At 51.5% G+C, this 22,943-nt stretch overlaps 1 protein-coding gene across 1 annotated transcript in view; it reads right to left on the bottom strand.

Moving 5' to 3' along the window:
- The window catches only part of LOC137427252 (cytochrome P450 2J2), a 129,366-nt gene that overhangs the window by 97,531 nt on the left and 8,892 nt on the right, over positions 1–22,943 (bottom strand). Inside the window, exon 5 of the mRNA XM_068116622.2 lies at positions 22,026–22,186. Within this exon, the coding sequence (XP_067972723.2) occupies positions 22,026–22,186 (161 nt within the window). The remainder of the gene's footprint in view (positions 1–22,025; positions 22,187–22,943) is intronic.

The raw sequence follows: 22,943 nt of genomic DNA, 5'->3' as shown, positions 1-22,943 counted from the left end.
GCCCTCAAGTCGACTGTGAAATCCAAAGGCGCACTACAGGCGACTGAGAGATCACACCCTCGGGTATGGACGAATTAACCTTCAAAAAGCCACGTCACACACAAGCCCCAGATCGACGTCTGAACGCGGTGAAAATGGTCGAAAAAAGACGAAACCGCGAGCGAAGCACAAGTCCTGCGCGAGTCAAAATGGCCAACGACCCGCTCTTGAGACGTAACGGCCCGGCAATAATTCTCCTCGGAATCCACCGCCAAAAACCTGACATGCAGGTTGATCAGTCACAGCGATGACAACTGTCGCAGTAATCCCTTTCCTGGAAACCCGAAAGTTCGCTAGTGACTCTTGCTCGCCAACGTTCGCTCCAGACCACTAGCTCGGCTCCTTGTCCGACTCACTCGCTCCGCCCTCTTTCCTTTCTCTTCCTCTTCTTCATCGTCCGGTTCCCGATCCGGTTTCCTGTTTCTTTTAACATTAACTTTTTTACCTTATTAAAACAGTTCATGAACAATAAACCTTTAGAACACAGTAATAGTACATGGAATCAGAAATATTTAGTGGATGAAAACCACCACAACGGAAGTGACGAATCCGTAACAAAAGGTTAAAGGGTTGCCCCCCATAGTTAGTTCCACGAGCAACACGTAGTCCCACTTGTAGTATTAGTTATGTCATAGTATGTTTAAGTATGGGCCATTTCCCCTATTAATATCTGCGTTGTGTAAAGACATGAGATTAGGTCCCGTTCATTTTGCGTCTACCCTCCAATTCCACCTCGATGGGCAGAATCCATCCCGCACCCCATTTGGCTGCCCGCTCAGTTTGTTAAGCATTTGCTGCCCTTTGGTCGCTCACGAGTCGAGTAACACGAGGTAGGCCTGAGAAGGAGGAGCGCGGGGTCGGGATGGGGGCGGCGTTGAGATCGGAGCGTCAGAGGCGATGACGGCAAGAGCCACCAGCCAATCAGGGCTCTAACGGCATGGCATGAGAGGGCGTGGAGAGGCGTCTGGTGAGTTTGAGAAGGTTCGCGGGACGTGCCTATATAAGTCGCTGCACAAAGCCCTTGAACAGGACTTGCTACCCGAGGACTTGTGTGGAGAACTTCGTGTGATAGCGCTTTGAGGCTTTGAACTGTAACTCACCATATTACGTACGCGCCAGAGGGGAGGAAGAAGAGGCGTAGGCGGTACGAGTACGCGGCCACAGCCAAACGCGCCGGTGACGAATAGCGAACATTCCACCCACGTGAGTAAACGCGGCCATGGCCGCCAGTGATTAACCGCCAGAGCCCACACCCTACCGTTCTCCCCGTAATAACCTTGTGCGTCCAAACGGCGCGCTACGAGCTCCTGCCTTCTCTTCTTACCATCTGCACGGGATGAGCCGGAGACCGGAGGGGGCTGCACGCGAGCCATCCCTGGACGCGCGGACCATCATCCTGCAGCTGCAAGCCCCGTGTGAGTGTGTGTGAGAGACGGGCCCGTTTGTCCTGGGTATTAAGTAAGACTATATAAGGCTGCACTGTGTCCCCTTTTAGGTCCCGTTCAGTTCAGTTTGCATTCACCCTCCAATTCCACCTCGATGGGCGGAATCCATCCCATTTGGCTGCCGCTCAGTTTGTTACGCTTTGGCTGCCCGCTCAGTTTGCTGCCCTTTGCTCGCTCACTGATGGGGACAAAGATAAATTTACACGACACGTGGTCTACCAGATCCCAAATTATTACATGGGGTTTTTTCTTCTTCACGACAGTCGGAGCACACTGCCTATACAATCTACCTGGACTAAGGTATCCCTACTCCCCACAAACAAACGTAACTATATATATATACATATATATATATATATAACTGTGAGAAATAGTAGAAACTCCACAGTACGAGCAGGGCGTCTCATTTGCATTAAATAAATAATCGGGAGGTTAAATCAGACGCGGACGTAGCTTCAGGATGTCGATCTTTAATTTGACAAGCTTTCGACCAACAAAGGTCTTCTTCTTCGTCGTCCCCAAGTTCAACGGAAGACTTGGTTCTTCCCCAAGTTCAACGATATTTTATATATATATATATATATATATATATATATATATATATATATATATATATATATATATATATATATATATATATATATATATATATATACATATATACATATATACATAAGTTCAAAACACACCTGGTCACAAGTGTGCCGCACTGACCGGGTCCTCAGTTGGTCCTCAGCATCATCTCGTTTCGGCCCTTCAACCTCGATATGGTCAGCTCAGGTGGGCCAGCACGAGCACATACACATGCAGCAACTGCACCTGGATGCGTAGGCCTACATACCCCCACCCCCAGCCAGTGCGAACAAAAACAACAACACCTTTTTATGGCCGAAGCCTTTTTTATTACAAAAAAAGGTTAAAAAAAAAAAACACTCATTATTACAAAAACACTCACACTCAAACACTCAAACACATTTGGAACTAACCTCCCCGTGAGAACCCCCCCGCCCCCCCCCCCCCCTTCACCACGGAGAAGCCCGGCCATATTCCCCGCTCCAGGGAGGGCTTAACGACACACCTGACGCATCGTTACGGCCAGCACCCCGCCCCGTCGCCCGCAGACTGTCGCCAAGCCTGTACCTTTGGAGGCAGGATAGGGCCATGCCCCATATCTGCCCAGGATCCAACCATTCTCTGGTATAGAAACCTCTGATTCTCGCTCGCCACAACACGGTCTTGATTATACAGACCGTTCTCCAGGCCTGCCTCCACTTGCGGCCAGGCACTGGTTGTGGTAGGAGCCCACTGAACACAAAGACGTCCCGTCTTACCATCCCCAGCCAAGGCACATAGCATTCGAGGAGGCCAGCCGCAAGCAACCAGACCCCCTCGGCGACAGGGCAGTCCCAAAGGACATGCCTAACGGTTTCGTCCCCTGTGCATCGGGGTCGGGGACACTGGATCGACACGTTCAGGTCCCTCGAACCGAAACACCCGGACCGGAAGACACTCATGGGCGGCTTGCCACGCGACGTCCTTCTGGTCGTTGGCTAGACAGCGAGCCGAAACGTTCTCCCAAACCTTTCTCGCCGTACGTTGAGAAACGGCCTTCTGCGAAGGCCTTCCTGCGAGAGGCCTTCCACGAAGGATACGCAGTTACGCACCTCCCGCAACACCTCCCTTGGGCACAGGTGATCCAGGACCTGCGACAACTGCCAACTGATGGGCCGACAGGTCAACAGGCCCTGCTGCCGGGCGAACCCCTCAAACATCTGGAAATGCCCCGGACACGACCCAGAAAAAGTCCGAGACAGCGGGAGGGACCGCCCTTCCAACCGCGCGACGGACGGCCCCAGAAAAAAACAAAAAATCCCGCGCCAGCAGGCGACCCGGGTCCTCTGACACAAATAACTCCATGAGTACACGCAAACGCGGACATACATACAAACACCGGGCAGGGGACACCCTTCCCACCCAAGGACGGGCTCATCTTCACAACCCTCAGACTCCTGCGCTCTGCTCGGGTACCCCAGAAGAAAGTGAAAATTAATCTCTCCAGAGCCCGTCCCACCGCAGGAGGAGGTGGGGAGATTCTCGCCAAATACAACAACTTACCAATCAAAACATTATTGATCACTAAATTTCGCCCCTCCATGGTTAGGCGATGAGACCACCAAGAAGTGACATCCAATTCCATTCCCCCAATGACCGTTCACCAGTTCTCAGCGGCCCGGCCACGCCGCCTGGATCAAAGCAGACCCCGAGGAACTTTAATCGATCTCTCTGCTCCGTGTACGGGCAAGGGGGGCCGGAGCCCGTCCTGTGCTGACCGAAGTGCATGACCTCACTCTGCTGAGGATTGATTTTAGAAGAGGAGGCCAACCCAAAACACTTGCAGTGACCCACCAGTCTGCACATGGCGACTGCATCAGTGACAAACACCGACACGTCGTCCATGTACAGACTCCCCTTTAGGCGCTCCCCATGGGTTCCGGGAATCCATAACCCAGGGGAGGATGGGTCCGCTCGCAGTGCACAAGCAAACGGTTCAATACAAAGGACAAAAAGGACTGGTGACATTGGGCAACCATGCCTGATCCCAGAAGCGACTGGGAAGGCTCCCGAGAGGTGTCCGTTGACCAAAACACAGGCTTCAACGTCCCTATACATCAGGTCCACACAATGCATCAAATTTGGCCCAAAGCCAAAACGGTCCAAAACAGCCATCATGTATTCATGTGACACACTGTCGAAAGCCTTCTCCTGGTCCAAACTGACTATGCTCAGTGGGAGGCCTCTCTCCTCCGCTAGCTGGATCGCTTCTCGAACCAGGCCCAGGCTGTCCGACACTCTGCGTCCCGGAACAGCACAAGTCTGATCCGGGTGCACGAGATCCATCATGACACCATGCACCCTCTTAGACAGCACCTTTGTTAGTATACGGCAATAAAACTCCACGGGCAGGCCGTCGTCACCCGGGGTTTTATTCGCGGCCAAATCCCTAACAGCGGAGGTCAATTCCTCCAGGCTCACCGGCTCCTCCAACCGCTCCCGCTGTTCGGGGCTCAAATGACTCCTCAGATGGCCGAGAACGTCGGCCATTTGGATTTGGTCAACCGGTCGTTTTTCAAAAAGCCTGGAGTAATCGTCCTCCACTGCTTCAGTAATTTGGTCCGGATCCGAAAAACGGCCTCCCCCCACATTAACCTGGGCCAAACTGCCCCTCTGCCTAGCACATCGTTGGAAGAAATATCTGGTACACTTTTCATTCCCCTCCATTGCCTGCACCTTGCTCCCGAAGACGACGGCCCTCGACCTGGCTTCGAGGAGGCTAAAAATCCTCCCCTTCACCCGGCGGATTTTTTCCGACAGGTCCCTCACTTCGCAAAGTTTCTTATGCAGGCGCTGGAGGTACGCCTGCATGCGCTTCAAATGCTCTCATTTCCCCACGGCCCTCATTCGCCTGGCCGTACGGAAAAACCCTATGGTCCTACGTTTCACCTCCTCCCACCAGGCTGCCGAGGTAGGGAAGAGGCACCTGACCGTTTCCCACTCCCTATACTTCCGGACGTAGGAACGCACTAAACTGTCATCCTGCAAAAGGCGACAGTTAAGCTTCCAGAGTTCAGAGCGCCGGGGCGCACCCCATTTAATTCAATACCCAGAGACAAACGACAGTGATCTGAAAATGCCACCGTGTGAAGTACCAGGTCCGGGTCGCCAAAATTTGGTGTCAAAAGGATGTAATCAATCCTAGCCCGACTGGTACCAAGCCGCATCGGTCCGGGCGACCTCATTCCTTTCCGCACCCATGGCCCTCAACCTAAAATCCTTAACAAGCCCTTTAAGGGCCCGCGCCGATGACTCCAGGGGCAACCTGTCCAAACTTCTATGAAAATCTCCCCCGACGATCATGGGGCCAGAGGTGGAGAGGATGGGCCCCAACTGGCGCAGGAGCTCCACTCTTTCTCCCACCGTCGTAGGAGCATACACATTGACCAAGGTCAGTGGGGTCGAGGACACCACCACCCTGAGCGTGGCCAATCGCCCCAGAATAATTCTTCTAAACTAAGTACCTCGACATTCTGGCTCTTAATAAGGAACCCTAATCCTGCCGCCCTGTTAGTGTTGCTTCCGGACCAATACGACTCTCCGCACCGCCAATTTGCACGGAGGTATCCATACTCACCATGCGGAATATAGAATTCCTGCAACAGGCAGACATCCCATTCAAAATTGCGCAGTTCTTCAAAAATAGCGATCCTCCGGACCGTGGTACGGACTCCCCGTACGTTTAAACACGTTAATTTAAAGCTCATAGGTGTTAGTGTATTAATCACCAACCCGAGTGCAAACCACGAAAGGGGAGTCATAGGACTTATGAAGCTCCTCCCTCCTTGCCAAGACACGACGGGCTACCAATCTTCCTCCCCCTGCAGTTCTTCCCGCAGCCGGGAGCCACGAGGGTGCCCGGGAGCCAGTCTCCGTCTATGCAGACATTCTCCCCGGGTAGCAGGGCGAGGTCCTCCTCCTCGGGGGTCAAAAAAATTACCCCCCCCTCGCCCGCCGTCTGGGGAAGAAAGCCACAAATCCTCCACGAGCAAACCCTCCTTGAGGCCCATGGCCACAGCTGCCCCCGGAGGAGGGGTGAGGTCAACGGGTGGAGAACGACTCATGGGGGAACGTGAGCGTTCAGGGGAAGACTGCATTTGGGCCCTCCCCCGGAGACCTGCTGCAGCCAACCCCGACTGCACCCCACCCCTACCACGAGCAGGCGATCCCCCAGGCCTGGATGGGTCGCTTGATGCATGGGGGGCTCTGCGCCCCACAGGGGTTTTTGTCTTTGACGTTCGTGCGGTCTTCCCCTGTGGGGCTTTGCCCAGCGGAGCTTTCCCTTTGTCCTGGCCCCTCCTCCTACGCTTCTTCTCCACCCATTGTCCGGGGTCGCTTTGTTCATAACCGGAGGAGGAGCCATCACTTCCAGCCTCCGGCAGCGGGGTTTCTGGCACCGAGGATGTTTTTTTCTGACCCCCGCCACCGGAGCCACCATTCTTTGTGCTTCCTTCCTCCCCTCCCACCGCAGTGGGCCCGACACCCGGCGAAGCCACATCCAGGTCCTGATCTGGACGTACAGAAACCGCCCCTCCCTCCTCCTTGTTCTCCTCCCCCTCCAACTCCCTCCCTTTACTTTCTAGAGGGCGGGGGGCTGACACACACACAAACACATTAGTCCCTCCCTCCCCGACCCCAGATGCAATACCCTCCCCTGTCCCTTGGGCAACACCCTCCCCCGTCCCTTGGGCAACACCCTCCCCCGTCCCTTGGGCAACACCCTCCCCCGTCCCTTGGGCAACACCCTCCCCCGTCCCTTGGGCAACACCCTCCCCCGTCCCTTGGGCAACACCCTCCCCCGTCCCTTGGGCAACACCCTCCCCCGTCCCTTGGGCAACACCCTCCCCCGTCCCTTGGGCAACACCCTCCCCCGTCCCTTGGGCAACACCCTCCCCCGTCCCTTGGGCAACACCCTCCCCCGTCCCTTGGGCAACACCCTCCCCCGTCCCTTGGGCAACACCCTCCCCCGTCCCTTGGGCAACACCCTCCCCCGTCCCTTGGGCAACACCCTCCCCCGTCCCTTGGGCAACACCCTCCCCCGTCCCTTGGGCAACACCCTCCCCCGTCCCTTGGGCAACACCCTCCCCCGTCCCTTGGGCAACACCCTCCCCCGTCCCTTGGGCAACACCCTCCCCCGTCCCTTGGGCAACACCCTCCCCCGTCCCTTGGGCAACACCCTCCCCCGTCCCTTGGGCAACACCCTCCGCCGTCCCTTGGGCAACACCCTCCGCCGTCCCTTGGGCAACACCCTCCCCCGTCCCTTGGGCAACACCCTCCCCCGTCCCTTGGGCAACACCCTCCCCCGTCCCTTGGCAACACCCTCCCCGTCCCTTGGGCAACACCCTCCCCCGTCCCTTGGGCAACACCCTCCCCCGTCCCTTGGGCAACACCCTCCCCCGTCCCTTGGGCAACACCCCTCCCCCGTCCCTTGGGCAACACCCTCCCCCGTCCCTTGGGCAACACCCTCCCCCGTCCCTTGGGCAACACCCTCCCCCGTCCCTTGGGCAACACCCTCCCCCGTCCCTTGGGCAACACCCTCCCCCGTCCCTTGGGCAACACCCTCCCCCGTCCCTTGGGCAACACCCTCTCCCCCGTCCCTTGGGCAACACCCTCCCCCGTCCCTTGGGCAACACCCTCCCCCGTCCCTTGGGCAACACCCTCCCCCGTCCCTTGGGCAACACCCTCCCCCGTCCCTTGGGCAACACCCTCCCCCGTCCCTTGGGCAACACCCTCCCCCGTCCCTTGGGCAACACCCTCCCCCGTCCCTTGGGCAACACCCTCCCCCGTCCCTTGGGCAACACCCTCTCCCGTCCCTTGGGCAACCCCCTCCCCCGGTTTACCCGGAACTGCCGAGTCCCGGTCCAAATACCGAGGCTGTCCCGGACGAGCCGTACTTGGCCTCGGATGTCGGCGTATCGACTGAGCCAAACTTTGACATCATAGTCACTCACGCCTTCGTTGTACAGGTGGACGGTACGACTCTCTCCTGGGTTTCTGAGAGAGCCTCGACCGCCCAGTCTGCCAGTTTCCCAGCAGACCGAGCGGTATCCCACCGGCGCCAGAACTCGGCAAGTCCCTGCCCTGTTTGGAAGGACACGTCGAAACCACGGGCGAGGGAGATCAGGCAGAAAAAGTCAACAGCCTTGAACCCCAGCACACTCAACAATACATCCCGACCGAATTTTTCCCAAGCCGGAACACTACAATCATTAATCCACCGAAACCGGACACAATTATGGTGCCTGCTGCTCGCCATACCGGGGTTCTAGGAGGGGCGGAGGACAACACTCGGGGTGGGGGGGGGGGGGGGGAGGGAGGGAGGGAGGGAGTGACGGGAGACGAAGGGGAGCACAAGGCTCCCCCCCCTGTCTGGTGGGCAACGCCCCCCAAACAGGATGAAGGATGGGGGAAAGCAGGAAGGGAAAAGACGAACGAAAATGCAGGACAAACAAGCAATAATAAGAGAAATAAATAAATAATGAGAAATAAATACGAACACAGCAAAACACAGGAATCGAAAACACCGGCAGAGGAGAACAGAACTGGTTCACTCGACTCGGCACATCCAGAATCCACACTCCACAGCGCCAAACAAACATGGTGGAACACGCAAACACCCAACTTTATACTCTTCACCACTCACCAACAAAACACACCAGATCATTCATACACACACATACACACACATACACACCCATACACACACATACACATACCAACCAACCAACCAACCACCTACCCTTACATCATACACCACCCAACACACAAAAGCACACACTCATGCAAGAATTAATTCATGCAAAAACACACACCCTCACCCACTCACTCATATACACGAAATAAGAAATAATAATGAAAAAAAAAAAATTAAATAAAAAAAACATCCCATCACCCATCACCCATCACCCATCACCCCTTCCCTCCAAAACTTCCCCATCACCCCTCCCCTCCAAAACTTCCCCATCACCCCTCCCCTCCAAATCTACCCCCTTGCCCCTCCCCTCCAAATCTTCCCCATCACCCATCTCTTTCAAATATTCCCCCTTGCCCCTCCCCTCCAAATCTTCCCCATCACCCATCCCTTTCAAATCTTCCCCCTTGCCCCTCCCCTCCAAATCTTCCCCATCACCCCTTCCCTCCAAAACTTCCCCATCCCCCCTCCCCTCCAAAACTTCCCCATCACTCCTCCACTCCAAATCTACCCCCTTGCCCCTCCCCTCCAAATCTTCCCCATCACCCATCTCTTTCAAATCTTCCCCCTTGCCCCTCCCCTCCAAATCTTCCCCATCACCCATCCCTTTCAAATTTTCCCCCTTGCCCCTCCCCTCCAAATCTTCCCCATCACCCATCCCTTTCAAATCTTCCCCCTTGCCCCTCCCCTCCAAATCTTCCCCATCACCCCTTCCCTCCAAATCTTCCCCATCACCCCTCCCCTCCAAAACGTCCCCATCACCCCTCCCCTCAAAATCTACCCCCTTGCCCCTCCCCTCCAAATCTTCCCCATCACCCATCTCTTTCAAATATTCCCCCTTGCCCCTCCCCTCCAAATCTTCCCCATCACCCATCCCTTTCAAATCTTCCCCCTTGCCCCTCCACTCCAAATCTTCCCCATCACACCTTCCCTCCAAAACTTCCCCATCACCCCTCCCCTCCAAAACTTCCCCATCACCCCTCCCCTCCAAATCTACCCCCCTTGCCCCTCCCCTCCAAATCTTCCCCATCACCCATCTCTTTCATATCTTCCCCCCTGCCCCTCCCCTCCAAATCTTCCCCATCACCCATCCCTTTCAAATCTCCCCCCTTGCTCCTTCCCTCCTAAACTCCCCCCACACCCCTCCCCTCCAAGACTCTCCCTCGCTCCTCCCCTCCAAGACTCCCCTCTCACCCCTCCTCCTCAAAGCATCCTCCCCGCTTCTTCCCCCTTCCAACTTTCACCTTCATCTCCCCCAACCTTCTGCCTCGCTCTTCTCCCTCCTCAAATAACACCTCACTGTGCCTCACCCAATCACCATCAAACCTTTTGTCCACCCCATTCTTCCCTTTCTCCAAGCTATTCTGAAATCTCTGACACGCCTTCAACAGCTCTCCCTACTTCTTCCTCCTCTTCCACATCTTACCGTACCCCTCCCCCCCCTGTTCTGTATCCGATGCTCCCCCTTCCTCTTCATTAACGGTATGGACCTCAACATCCAGGGCCTTCGCTCAAACTTGACTGATCTCTCCATACAGGTTGCTTCTGACAAACCAGACGTGATCTGCTTAACAGAAACTTTCCTCCTTCATGATGTCTCTGATTCCTTGGTATCTCTCCCAGGTTACTCCCTCCTCCGGTATGATAGACCTGAGCCTCGTCCTGGAGGTGGGGTTGCTATCTTTATTAAAAAAACTCTCTTCCTCACTCGCCCTGCACTGCCCTCTCTCCACATCACCCCCAGGAATACCTTTGGCTACGGCTTCCCCTTCGCTCCCACCTTTTGTTCATATGTGTGTTGTACCGTCCACCAAACAGTGATGACTCCATCTACATCTCGCTGTCTGATAATATGGACCAACTTCTATCTACCCATCCGAACTCTCTCTTCCTCATATGTGGTGATTTCAATTGTCACCATGCCAGTTGGCTGGGTGTGGGTACCCCTCTCACCAGCCATGGCTCTTCAGCAAAGGACTTCTGCGACTCACTGGGACTGACACAATCTGTCAATTTCCCGACCCGGATCTCAGTCAACGGAACATCTTCTCTTCTGGACTTGGTTATGACTAACTTCCCTGAAAATGTCTGTTGCTCTTCTTCTGCTCCAATCGGCTCATCTGATCATGTGCTTGTTAAAGTGGACATCTCTCTGACCATTCTCAGAGAGCCTCCTCAGCGTCGACGAGTCTGGCATTTCACTCAGGCCAACTGGCACGGTCTTCAAGCAGCCATCAATCATCTGGACTGGTCTCCCATCTCTACAGCCTCTGACATCAACTCATCCTGGGAATTCTTCCAAAGAAAATTGCTCTCTCTCATGCACAGATTTATCCCATCTCGTCTTCAGTTGTCATACCCTTCCTCCCATCCATGGGACAGGGAATCTTGTGGTGAGGATATTGCCCAGAAACAACTTGCTTTCGTCTTCTGGAAAGCAAATCCAACGGAAAGAAATCTCATTTCCTTTCACAAAGCCCGAAAGAAGTGTGTGTCCACCCTCAGGAGAGCCAGGAAACAATATCTCTCCATTCTCAGGACCGAACTCTCTTATCTGTCTCCCTCTTCCAAATCCTGGTGGCGTCTCGTCAAATCTGTTTCTGGTGTTTGTTCCCCCTACCTCCCCTCCCTCACCTCAAACGGCCACACGGCTGACTCCGCACGTGAAAAAGCTGAATGCCTCAACTCTGTGTTTGCCTCTAAATATTGTGTCCCAAACCCATCCCTCTCTGTCCCCACCATACCCAGTCGTACCCAGCTGCTCCTGGACTCTGTGTCCTTTCCTCCTGACAAGGTGGAAAAGTTTCTGTCAACCCTCGACTCTGATTCTTCAACTGGACCTGACGGCATCAGCCCACAGGTCCTAAAATCCTGTTCTTCCGCTCTTTCACCCCCTCTCTCTGTTCTCTTCATCCTCACTTTTGCTCAAGGTCATCTGCCATCTGCTTGGAAATCTGCCAACATCACCGCTTTGCACAAAAAAGGTGCAAAAACAGATCCCAGCAACGACAGACCAATCAGCCTTCTCCCAATTATCAGCAAAGTCATGGAATCCATCATTGCTTCAGATATGAAATCTTTCCTCTTCTCCAATGGCTTGATCTCTGATCATCAATTTGGTTTCAGACCTGGTCACTCTACTCTGGACATGCTGCTGCTGCTTTCTCAACAATGGATGGAGGTCCTCAATGCCAAACAGGAAATTCGAGCTGTCTCCCTTGACATATCACGTGCCTTTGATACGGGCTGGCACCCCGCTCTGCTCACCAAACTCTCCTCCTTTGGTATCCATCGAAATCTCCACGCATGGCTGGCGGACTTCCCCTCTAGTCGTAGTCAACGTGTGGCCCTGAATGGGTTTCTCTCATCTCCTCTTCCTGTTCAGGCTGGAGTTCCCCAAGGCAGTGTTCTGGGCCCTGTGCTTTTTCTGGTCTTCATCAATGATCTCTCTGACTCTCTTGAAAATCCTCTCTATCTCTTTGCTGATGACTCTACGTCTCTGTCGCTCCATTCCTCATCCCTTAGATCGGCAGTCTGCAGCCTCCTCCCTCTCTGCAGACCTGGACAAAATCAAAGACTGGGAAAACAAGTGGAACATGTCTTTCAATCCTGACAAATCTCACACTCTTACGATGTCTCTCCGAAAAGACCGACTGGACAACCCTCCCATCCACTTTCTGAATAATCCTCTCCAAGAAGTTCTGTCACTCAAGCTTTTGGGTCTCACTATCTGCCATGATCTTTCCTGGGAAAACCACATTTCAAATCTGGCCTCCAAAGCCAGTCGCCGACTGGGCATCCTCCGTCGTGCGAAGTCCTTCCTTGGCACACCTGAGCTCCTCACCACATACAAGGCTTTCATCCGCAGCTCAATAGAATACTGCTCTCCCCTCTGGGCTGGTGTTCCTTCCTCACACCTAGCTCGTCTTCACGCTGTTGAAACCAAAGCGTTCAGAATCATTGGAATCTCCCGCGATGAAGCTAACTCCAAGGGCCTTTCACTCACTCACCATAGGCAGGTTGGTGGTCTTTCCATCTTCTACCGACTCCTCTCTGGCCTTGCCCCCCCAGCTCTCTCTCGGCTCTGTCCCCCAAATATTCCTACAGGTCGCACAAGATCTGCCTGCAACCCTCTCATGGTTAAACTGCCAAAATCAAGACTCTCTGCTCACCTTCACTCCTTCATTCCTTTTTTCTACCGCCTCTGGAACAAACTCCCTCACTCTCTTCAATCCCACTCCACCCTCCAGGTCTTTAAACAGCTGTTCACCACCATCTCTTATCTTCCCCCATCCAAAACCTTGATCTTTTCTACCCCTGCTAATTTCACCCCAATTCCACTTTTTTGAAATACCAACTTCTGGCCTGGAAGTCCTTGGTGTCCTTGTGTTTTATACTCCTCCCACCCCCCCCCTTCCCACGCCTCCTCCCCCCAAGCCCTCTCCCTCCCACACATCTCCCTGCTCTCAAATGTTGTGTTTGTGTGCTTCCCCTTCTCTCCCTGTCTTGTCTTCCGCTCCCTCCTTTTTTATATTTTGTTTGTCTGGTTGATTTGTTTGTGAAGTAAATGTTAGCTCTTTCACGAGCCTCGATTCAGTATACAAAAAAAAAGAAGAATGTAGTTAGGATGAGGAATCCCTTCGCACCATCCACATCCACTCACCAAGGGAAACGGAACTCCACACCAGGTTTTGTGAACGATTTGAGTGGGTGAGACGCATCTCGACGTGATTTGACATTGTGTGTAATTCCATCTCTTCCTTCTTGGGAGGGATTGGACGACGAATTTGGTTTAGAGGGGGATATGGGAGACAAGACATAGAGACGGATTTGTAAATTGTAAATACAGGGAGGGGCAAGGGTAGTGTAGGCTGACATGGGGGGGTACGAACGGTTAGGGACGAGCTTGCTCTGCTCGCTCTCCCGCGCCCCTCATGTTGCATTGCCTCGTATTGATGTGTACCCTTGCGTCCTATCCTTTGCTAACTGTGCTTTGTCTTCCTCCCCACCCATGGACCCATTTTGGATGGGAGTGTGCAGGAACCCTGAACTGTGCAGCTGCAACTGGCTACACATATGTGGCACTCCTGCTACCTTTTGCTGCACCAATACACCTTATGGACCACTCGTTCTGTGGCCTGGCATCTTTGCTGAGCGGTCATTTGCTGCAAACGTTACCTTGCACCTGTGGACCACTGGTTTTAAGTGGCGTCGATGTCACGCAGATGGACCACCTAAGATTGGCCCTGCTGGAATTAAAAATGGACACGGTTTGTACATTTTATTCTGGTGTGTCAGGAAAGAAGACCTTTAAGTTTTTATTATGGCACACCGAAGACGAAGCAGGAAGCAAGAAGATGCAGCCAAGCAGCAAATGTGACATTTAATATGACATCTGAAATGGTGAACTGTGCATTTTTGTGAACTTTGTGTGTATTGGTGTATTGGTGTATTGGTGTATTGCTGTGTTTTCTCCCCTCCAAATTTCTTTCCACAAAAGAACAGGTCCTGGGTTATAGAAATGTAAATAATTAGTTTAGTGTTGTAAATAACATGCTCCCCACCGGCTTTATGTGTAGTTTGACAATCAATTCCGCAATTCGGTTAGCTGTGGGTGTGAGTCTGTTAGTTAGTTACACAACGCAGTAGGTGGGACATATCTAGTGTTGTAAAACTGTCACATACAGTGTGTTAGATTAATTGTAGAGGGAAACCACATCTAAGTGTCACACGTAATTTTAAAACTAGTCCGGAACCTTTCTCAAAACCGGTCATTCTCACCTGTGTGGGTTCGTCTCGGGGACGAGTCTGGAAAGGGAGGGGGGCAGTGCTACGGTTTTGAGATTTGCACATATTAATCATTAAAGGTTAAAGGGTTGCCTCTCATAGTATAGTTAGTTATAGTTAGTTCCATGAGCAACACGTAGGCCCACTTGTAGTATTAGTTATGTCATAGTATGTGTAAGTGTAGGCCATTTCCCCTATTAATATCTGCGTTGTGTAAACACATGAGATTAGGTACCGTTCCGTTTGCGTTCACCCTCCAATTCCACCTCGATGGGCGGAATCCATCCCGCGCCCCATTTGGCTGCCCGCTCAGTCTGTTACGCTTTGGCTGCCCGCTCAGTTTGCTGCCCTTTGCTCGCTCACTAGTCGAGTAACATGAGGTAGGCCTGAGAAGGAGGAGCGCGGGGTCGGGGTGAGGGCGGCTTTGAGATCTGTGCATCAGAGGCGATGACGGTAAGAGCCACCAGCCAACCAGGGCTCGAGCGGAATGGCGTGAGAGGGCGTGGAGAGGCGCGTCTGGTGAGTTCAGGAAGGTTCGCGGGGCGTGCCTATATAAGTCGGTGCACAAAGCCCTTGAGCAGGACTTACGAGGAGGACTCGCAGAGGAGAGAGAGAGAGCTATAAGGACTTTTTTTTTGTTTTGTTTTTTGTTTTTTGTATACAAGATCGAGGCTCGTGAAAGAGCGAACATTAATCACACAGAAAGACAAACAGACACATAAAACAAATAACATCGGGAGCGGTAGACAAGATAGGGAGAGAGGGGGAAGGACACAAACACAACATTTGAGAGCAGGGACCGAGAGACATGGAGACATCGAGAGATCTGTGGGAGGGAGAGGGCTTTGGGGGGGAGGCATGTGAAGGGGGGGGGGGGGGGTGGGAGAGGTATAAACATATGGACACTGCCAGGACTTCCAGGAAAGAAGTTGGATTTTCAAACAAGGTGGATCTGGGGTGAATTAGTGGGGGTAGAAAAGATCAAGGTTTTGGATGGGGGAAGATAAGAGATGGTGGTGAACAGCTGTTTTAAAGACCTGGAGGGAGGAGTGGGATTGAAGGGAGTGTGGGAGTTTGTTCCAGAGGCGGGAGAAAAGAGGAATGAAAGAGTGAAGGTGAGCAGAGAGCCGAGATTTCGGCAGTTTAACCATCAGAGGGTTGCTGGCAGATCTTGTGCGACCTGTAGGAATATTTGGGAGACAGAGCACAGAGAGAGCTGGGGGAGCAAGGCCGGAGAGGAGTCGGTAGAAGACAGAAAGACCACCTACCTGCCTGCGGTGAGTGAGTGAAAGGCCCTCAGAGATAGCTTCATCGCGGGAGATTCCAATGATTTTGAAAGCTTTGGATTCAACAGCGTGAAGCCGAGCCAGGTGTGAGGCAGGAGCACCAGCCCATAGGGGAGAACAGTATTCCATTGAGCTGCGGATGAAAGCCTTGTATGTGGTGAGGAGCCCAGGTGTGCCGAGGAAGGACTTCGCATGACGGAAGATGCCCAGTCGGCGACTGGCTTTGGAGGCCAGCTTGGAAATGTGGTTTTCCCAAGAAAGATCATGGCAGATAGTGAGACCCAAAAGCTTGAGCGACAGAACTTCTTGGAGAGGATTGTTGAGAAAGTAGATGGGAGGGTTGTCCAGTCGATCTTTTCGGAGAGACATAGTAAGAGAGTGAGATTTGTCAGGATTGAAAGACATGTTCCACTTGTTTGACCATTCTGTGATTTTGTCCAGGTCTTCAGAGAGTGAGGAGGCTGCAGACTGCCGATCTGAGGGAAGAGGAATGGAGCGGCAGAGAGTGGAGTCATCAGCAAAGAGATAGAGAGGATTTTCCAGAGAGTCGGAGAGATCATTGATAAAGACCAGAAAAAGCACAGGGCCCAGCACACTGCCTTGGGGAACTCCAGCCTGAACAGGAAGGGGAGATGAGAGAAATCCATTCAGGGCCACACGTTGACTACGATCAGAGAGGAAGTCCGCAAGCCATGCATGGAGATTTCCATGGATACCATAGGAGGAGAGTTTGGTGAGCAGAGCTGGGTGCCAGACCGTATCGAAGGCACGTGATATGTCAAGGGAGACAGCTCTGATTTCCTGTTTGGCATTGAGAACCTCCATCCATTGTTGAGACAGCAGAAGCAGCATGTCCAGAGTAGAGTGACCTGGTCTGAAACCAAATTGATGATCAGAGATCAAGCCATTGGAGAAGAGGAAAGATTTCATATCCGAAGCAATGATGGATTCCATGACTTTGCTGATAATTGGGAGCAGGCTGATTGGTCTGTAGTTGCAAGGATCTGTTTTTGAACCTTTTTTGTGTAAAGCGGTAATGTTAGCTGATTTCCAGGATGCTGGCAGATGACCTTGAGCAAAAGATAGGGTGAAAAGAACAGAGAGAGGGTGAGATAGAGCGGCAGAGCAGGATTTTAGGACCCGTGGGCTGATGCCGTCTGGTCCAGTTGCAGAATCAGAGTCGAGGTTTGACAAAAACTCCTCCACCTTGTCAGGAGAGAAGGACACAGAATTCAGGAGCAGTTGGGTTCGACTGGGAAAGGTGGGAACAGAGAGAGATGGGTTTGGGACTAAGGATTTTGAGGCAAACACAGAGTTGAGGCATTCGGCTTTGTCACGTGCGATGTCAACTGTGTGGCCATTTGAGGTAAGGGAGGGGATGGAGGGGGAACAAACACCAGAAACGGATTTGACCAGATGCCACCAGGATTTGGAGGAAGGAGACAGGTTTGAGAGTTCATTCTTGAGTGAGGAGAGATAGTGCTTCCTGGCACTCCTGAGGGTAGACACACACTTGTTCCGAGCTTGGTGGAAGGAACTGAGATTGCCTTCAGTTGGATTAGCCTTCCAAGAGGCAAAGGCAAGTTGCTTCAGGGCAACTGCCTCACCACAAGATTCAGTGTACCATGGACGGGAGGAAGGGTAAGACAACTGAAGGCGAGATGGGATAAATCTGTGCATGAGAGAGATCAGTTTGCTTTGGAAGAATTCCCAGGAAGAATTGATGTCAGAGGCAGTGGAGATGGGAGACCAATCCAGACGAGTGATGGCTGCTTGAAGACCGTCCCAGTCGGCCTGAGTGAAATGCCAGACTCGTCGACGCTGAGGAGGCTCTCTGAGAATGGCCAGAGAGATGTCCACTTTGACAAGCACATGATCAGAAGAACCGATTGGAGCAGAAGAAGAGCAGCAGACATTAGCAGGGAAGTTTGTCATAACCAAGTCTAGAAGAGAAGATACTCCATTGGCTGAGATCCGGGTCGGGAAATTGACAGATTGTGTCAATCCCAGTGAGTCACAGAAGTCCTTTGCTGAGGTGCCATGACTGGTGAGAGAGGAACCCACACCCAACCAGGTGGCATGATGACAGTTGAAGTCACCACATATGAGGAAGAGAGAGTTGGGATGAGTGGATAGAAGTTGGTCCATGTTGTCAGACAGTGAAATGTAGATGGAGTCATCACTGTTTGGGGGACGGTACAGAACACATATGAACAAAAGGTGGGAGCGGAGAGGAAGCCGTAGCCAGAGGTACTCCTGGGGGTGAGGAGGAAAGAGGGCAGTGCAAGGAGAGTGAGGAAGAGAGTTTTTGATAAAGATAGCCACCCCACCACCAGGCCGAGGCTCAGGTCTATCATACCGGAGGAGGGAGTAACCAGGAAGAGATATTAAGGAATCAGAGACATCTTGAGGGAGGAAAGTCTCTGTTAAGCAGATCAAGTCTGGATTGTCAGAAGCAACCTGTATGGAGAGATCAGTCAGGTTTGAGCGAAGGCCCCGGATGTTTGAGGTCCATACCGTTAATGAAGAGAGAGGGGGAGCATCAGGTACAGGACAGGGGAGGGGAGGAGTAGGGTAAGATGAAGGATGAGAGGGGGAGGTAGGGAGAGCAGTTGATAGTGTGTCAGATATTGCAGAAGAGTTCCAAGAAAGGGAAGGATGAGGAGGATGAAAGGTTTGATGGTGAAGGGATGAGGCACAGTGAGGGGTTGTTTGAGGGGGGGCAGAGGAAAGTAGAAGGTTTGGGGGGGTGGAGGTATGAGATAGAAGGGAGACGAAGTGTGGAGGAGGCAGCTTGGAGGAGGAGGGGGAAGGAGGGAGAATTGGAGAGGAATGGTATGGGGGGAGAATTGAATGCGAGGGGTTGGGGGGGAGTTTTGAAGGGGAGGAGTGAGGGGGGAGTTTAGGAGGGTAGGCACAAGGGGGGAGTTTTGGAGGGAAGGAGCAAGGGGGAAGTTTAGAAGTGGAGGGGCAAGGGGGGAGTTTAGGAGTGTAGGGGCAAGGGGGGGATTTGGAGGGGAGGGGCAAGGGGGGAGTTTAGGAGGGGGAGGGCGAGGGGGGAGTTCAGGAGTGGAGGGGCAAGGGGGGGATTTGGAGGGGAGGGGCAAGGGGTGAGTTTAGGAGGGGAAGGGCAAGGGGGGAGTTCAGGAGTGGAGGGGCAAGGGGGGAGTTTAGGAGTGTAGGTGCAAGGGGGGGGATTTGGATGGGAGGGGCAAGAGGGGAGTTTAGAAAGTGGATGATTAATGAAAGACGAACATTGATAACAAATTGGGTTTGTTGTGATTTTCAAGTTAGCAATCCGATTCAGAACGATGGAGGAGGGATGGAATGAATGTGAATTTAGACCATGTAGTGAGGGAGACGTATAAGATATTGAATTTCTTTTTTTTGAAGTGGAATGAGTTGGAGAGGAAATTGAGAAAAGCCTTTTAAATAGGAAGAAAAACAGCGTGTTGTAATATACCACTGAATAAAACACAGAAGGGGAAAGGTTAAACATATTTAAACTAGAACGGGCACTCGGTAGAGCGCATACCTTCGCCGCAGCTACTGTTCTGTACTTGGTAAAAATACGATTTTGACCTTTTCGTGACCTTGACCTTGACCTTTGACCCGATTGCTCCCAAAATCTTATCAAATGTGTCCCGTATAATAACCAATCATCCCACCAAATTTCATGCAATTCGGTTGAATACTTTTTGAGTTATGCGAATAACATACACACACACACACAGACATACAAATAAATACACAGCGATCAAAACATAACCTTCCGCTTTTGCGAAGGTAATAATATTTAAACAGAACTGTGAACAATCTTCTATGCACAAAATACCAACGGCGGGAGAGCCGAGAGGGACCACCACGAGTCACGTGAACAGGGCAAACGGTGGATGGCAAGGAGATAATGGGGGCGGGGCGAACAGCACACCTGGACAGAAAATACAGGATGAGACAACAGTACACGTGGAGAAAGGAAAATAAATGTTTTTGGTTTGTTTTTTGTTTGTTTGTTTGTTTGTTTTTTTTGGGGGGGTGGGGATTTAGAACGTTAGACAGAGTATTATGTTCGGGGTAGAAGGGAAAAAACTAAGAGCCAAGCAAAACACGCTTAAGTTAACAAAACACCGACGGGGGTACAACTACAAGGCCACACACGAGGAGCAGAACACGATTAATTAATTACGAGTTACAGGAAATTCAAACCAAAACTAACTATAATCAAACAATAACGCATGGACGATAAAATAACGAGTTGAAATTTGACAATCTATCTGGGGAAATGGGGAAGAAACACATGGTCGAAGAACGAACGAATAAGAATGAATAAACGAATGAGCACAGAGAAGGTAATGTCTTTTTTTTTTGTTTTTTTGAATTGAGATTTACATAAGGAAGTAGGCTATGGGGTGAAAAGACTGGGAAAACAGAGAACGAAAGTTATTGGATCACAAAACGACGGACCGCTGAGAGAAAAACAAAGCCTCAAGGTTGTACAGTGTACACTGTACAAGGCCTCAAGACACGACCCGAATTAACACGATTTTCAATACAGGTATGAAAGATTTGCACCGAAAATCTTCGTCGGGACAATATACGTACATACACCATAAAATAAATACAGTTATAACGAAAATACAAATGGGAACAATTACTTAACTTCGATTTCGATGGAGAGCGTGTAGAGCTGCGAATAAACGAACCCTCGCCAGCAAGACCGGAAACGGAAGTCAACTTACTTACCAGCAGACCAGCAGCTTACCAGCAGCAGCTTGTTTACCAGCAGCAGCTTGTTTACCAGCAGCTTACTTACCATATTACGGACGCACCAGAGGGGAAGAAGAAGAGGCGTTGGCGGAACGAGTACACGGCTGCAGCCAGACGCGCGGGGGCAAATAGCGCCTACTTCAGCCACGCGAGTAAACGCGGTAATAGCCGCCAGTGATAACCGCCAACCGCACCGGCGCCCACACCCTACCGTTCGCCCCGTAATAACCTTGTGCGTCCAAACAACATGCGGATAGCTCCTGCCTTCTCCTCCTCCTTCCATCTGCACGGGACGAGCCGGAGACCGGAGGGAGCTGCACAAGAGCCATCCCTGTATGCGCGGACCATCATCCTGCAGCTGCAAGCCCCGTGTGAGTGTGTGTGTGTGAGACGGGCCCGTTTGTCCTGCGTATTAAGTAAGACTGTATAAGGCTGCATTGTGTCCCCTTTTCTGGAATCATTGTGAAGAGTGTAAATAAACCTGTTCTTCCTTTTTCCAATTCGATCGCCTCTGTGATTTCGCCATTGACTAAGCGTGGCACGAATAAGACCGCTAGAACCGGGTTCACCATCTAAACGGCACGGATTGCGTGTACGCACCGATCGGGATCTCAACACGCGTGGTTCGTGCGAGGCTTATTTCCTCGTTTTAGGGCAGCGCGAGTAATTAGGTAACAGCGAATTTTAGTCCTAATACCCTATTTCGCGCTGTCCGGGGGGGACGTCATAGGTCCCGGGTCCCGCCAGGCCAGTCAAAGACAAGGGGACTAATCCCCCCTTGGTAAGGGGAGAAGGCCGGCGGCAGATCCACAACAATATATATATATATAGACACCACATAAAACCATGACTTTGTCTATTAATTACATACTAATGGAATGTATATTTTAACTATTTCCACCTTTGGACCCTCTTCAGACACTTTAGTTCCCCCTTTACTCCTCAGATCTTCAACTACCTGTTTAGAGTACTTAGACTCTGGACACCCAACTGCAATTGGAACATACCTTTTAGATCTAAAAGACCCCTATAGTCCCTCAAGATGCGTTCGACACTTTGGATCCCTTCATCATTTCAACCTTTTAGACACTTTGCACCCCTGACACCCTTTTGACCCCTTTGGACTGTTGAGGAAGAATTCAGGTCTTCATGTGGTGAATATAAAGTACTTATTGACAAGACATGCACGTGGGGAGATGAGACGGCAAAGCAATGCACAGAATACACATCAGGAATACATCTGGTCCAATCTCTGAATTTTCAGTATCCAAACACAGCTTTATATAGGAAAAAGTGAGGAGGGGGATAAGGGTTCGGTGATACTCAAAGAAGAAGGTGGTGAGGAGGGATGGGGGACTGGAGAGGCTCAGGGCCAAGATGACATCACAGCTCACATACCATTCCAACATAATTTCCTTCGAGTTTCAAGTTTCTCTCAATCAATCGCAGCATTTTCTTGAACATTTCATCATCATAAGAAAAACGGTGACCAAACATCAGGCAACAAATGACGTTACTGGCAGCATTGTGCATTGACAGATGAAGATCAAACGGCTCTCCTGAAAAACATACATTGTGGATTCAAGGCAATTATTTAAAATAAAATAAAAAAAATCAAAATATAATATCTGACCACATTAAATGCTAATATGGTATTGAAACGTGTATGGTAAGGAATGGTAACATCCCCAATTCTCACATTGAGTATTTGCACTAATACAAATACTGTCACATCGACATATGTACTTTGTGAATGAGCATGTGTGGGGCAGTTATAACAGATGTAGATTTGGATGCGGCAGGTCCCACAGATCTTGCTCGCACTTCTTCCGCACCTCCCATTTATTCTTACTTTATTTAGAATAAGCTGCTACCATTTGTTGCCTTCCCTCCCCTCGGCAAGGGCACAAGAGATGGCGCCATTTTCTGCCAGCAAAAAGTGGCAACCGGGGAGTCGTCTTCTATTTATTTATCCTTCCGATTTTGATTTCTTCTTTTGCTTTCCCCTCCTTTCCCTTTCATTCTCTTTCATGTAGTAAGATCAATGGCGATAGTCGGTGTTAAGCTATTGTCCATCCTGCGTCGAGACTATGATGGCTTTGTACCTCGCATGTGAGTGTTTTAAATTATCATTAATAGTCCAACGATCATTAAATTGATTGGGCCAGTTTGCCTTCTTGTTCCGTCTTGGTTGGAAAGTCAGGGGCGAAAGGAAGTGTTGATTGGTGCACTAACGGGGAAGCCAGGTGACTGTTCGTGTGCGTTACATGAATCAATTAATCAGATCCCCCATTCAGACCTCAGGGCACAAAAATC

This window comes from Myxine glutinosa, chromosome 1 (genome assembly GCF_964187855.1).
Source record: "Myxine glutinosa chromosome 1, kmMyxGlut1.1, whole genome shotgun sequence".
Taxonomy (NCBI): Eukaryota; Metazoa; Chordata; class Myxini; order Myxiniformes; family Myxinidae; genus Myxine; species Myxine glutinosa.
This window is presented reverse-complemented; position numbering and strand designations above follow the sequence as displayed.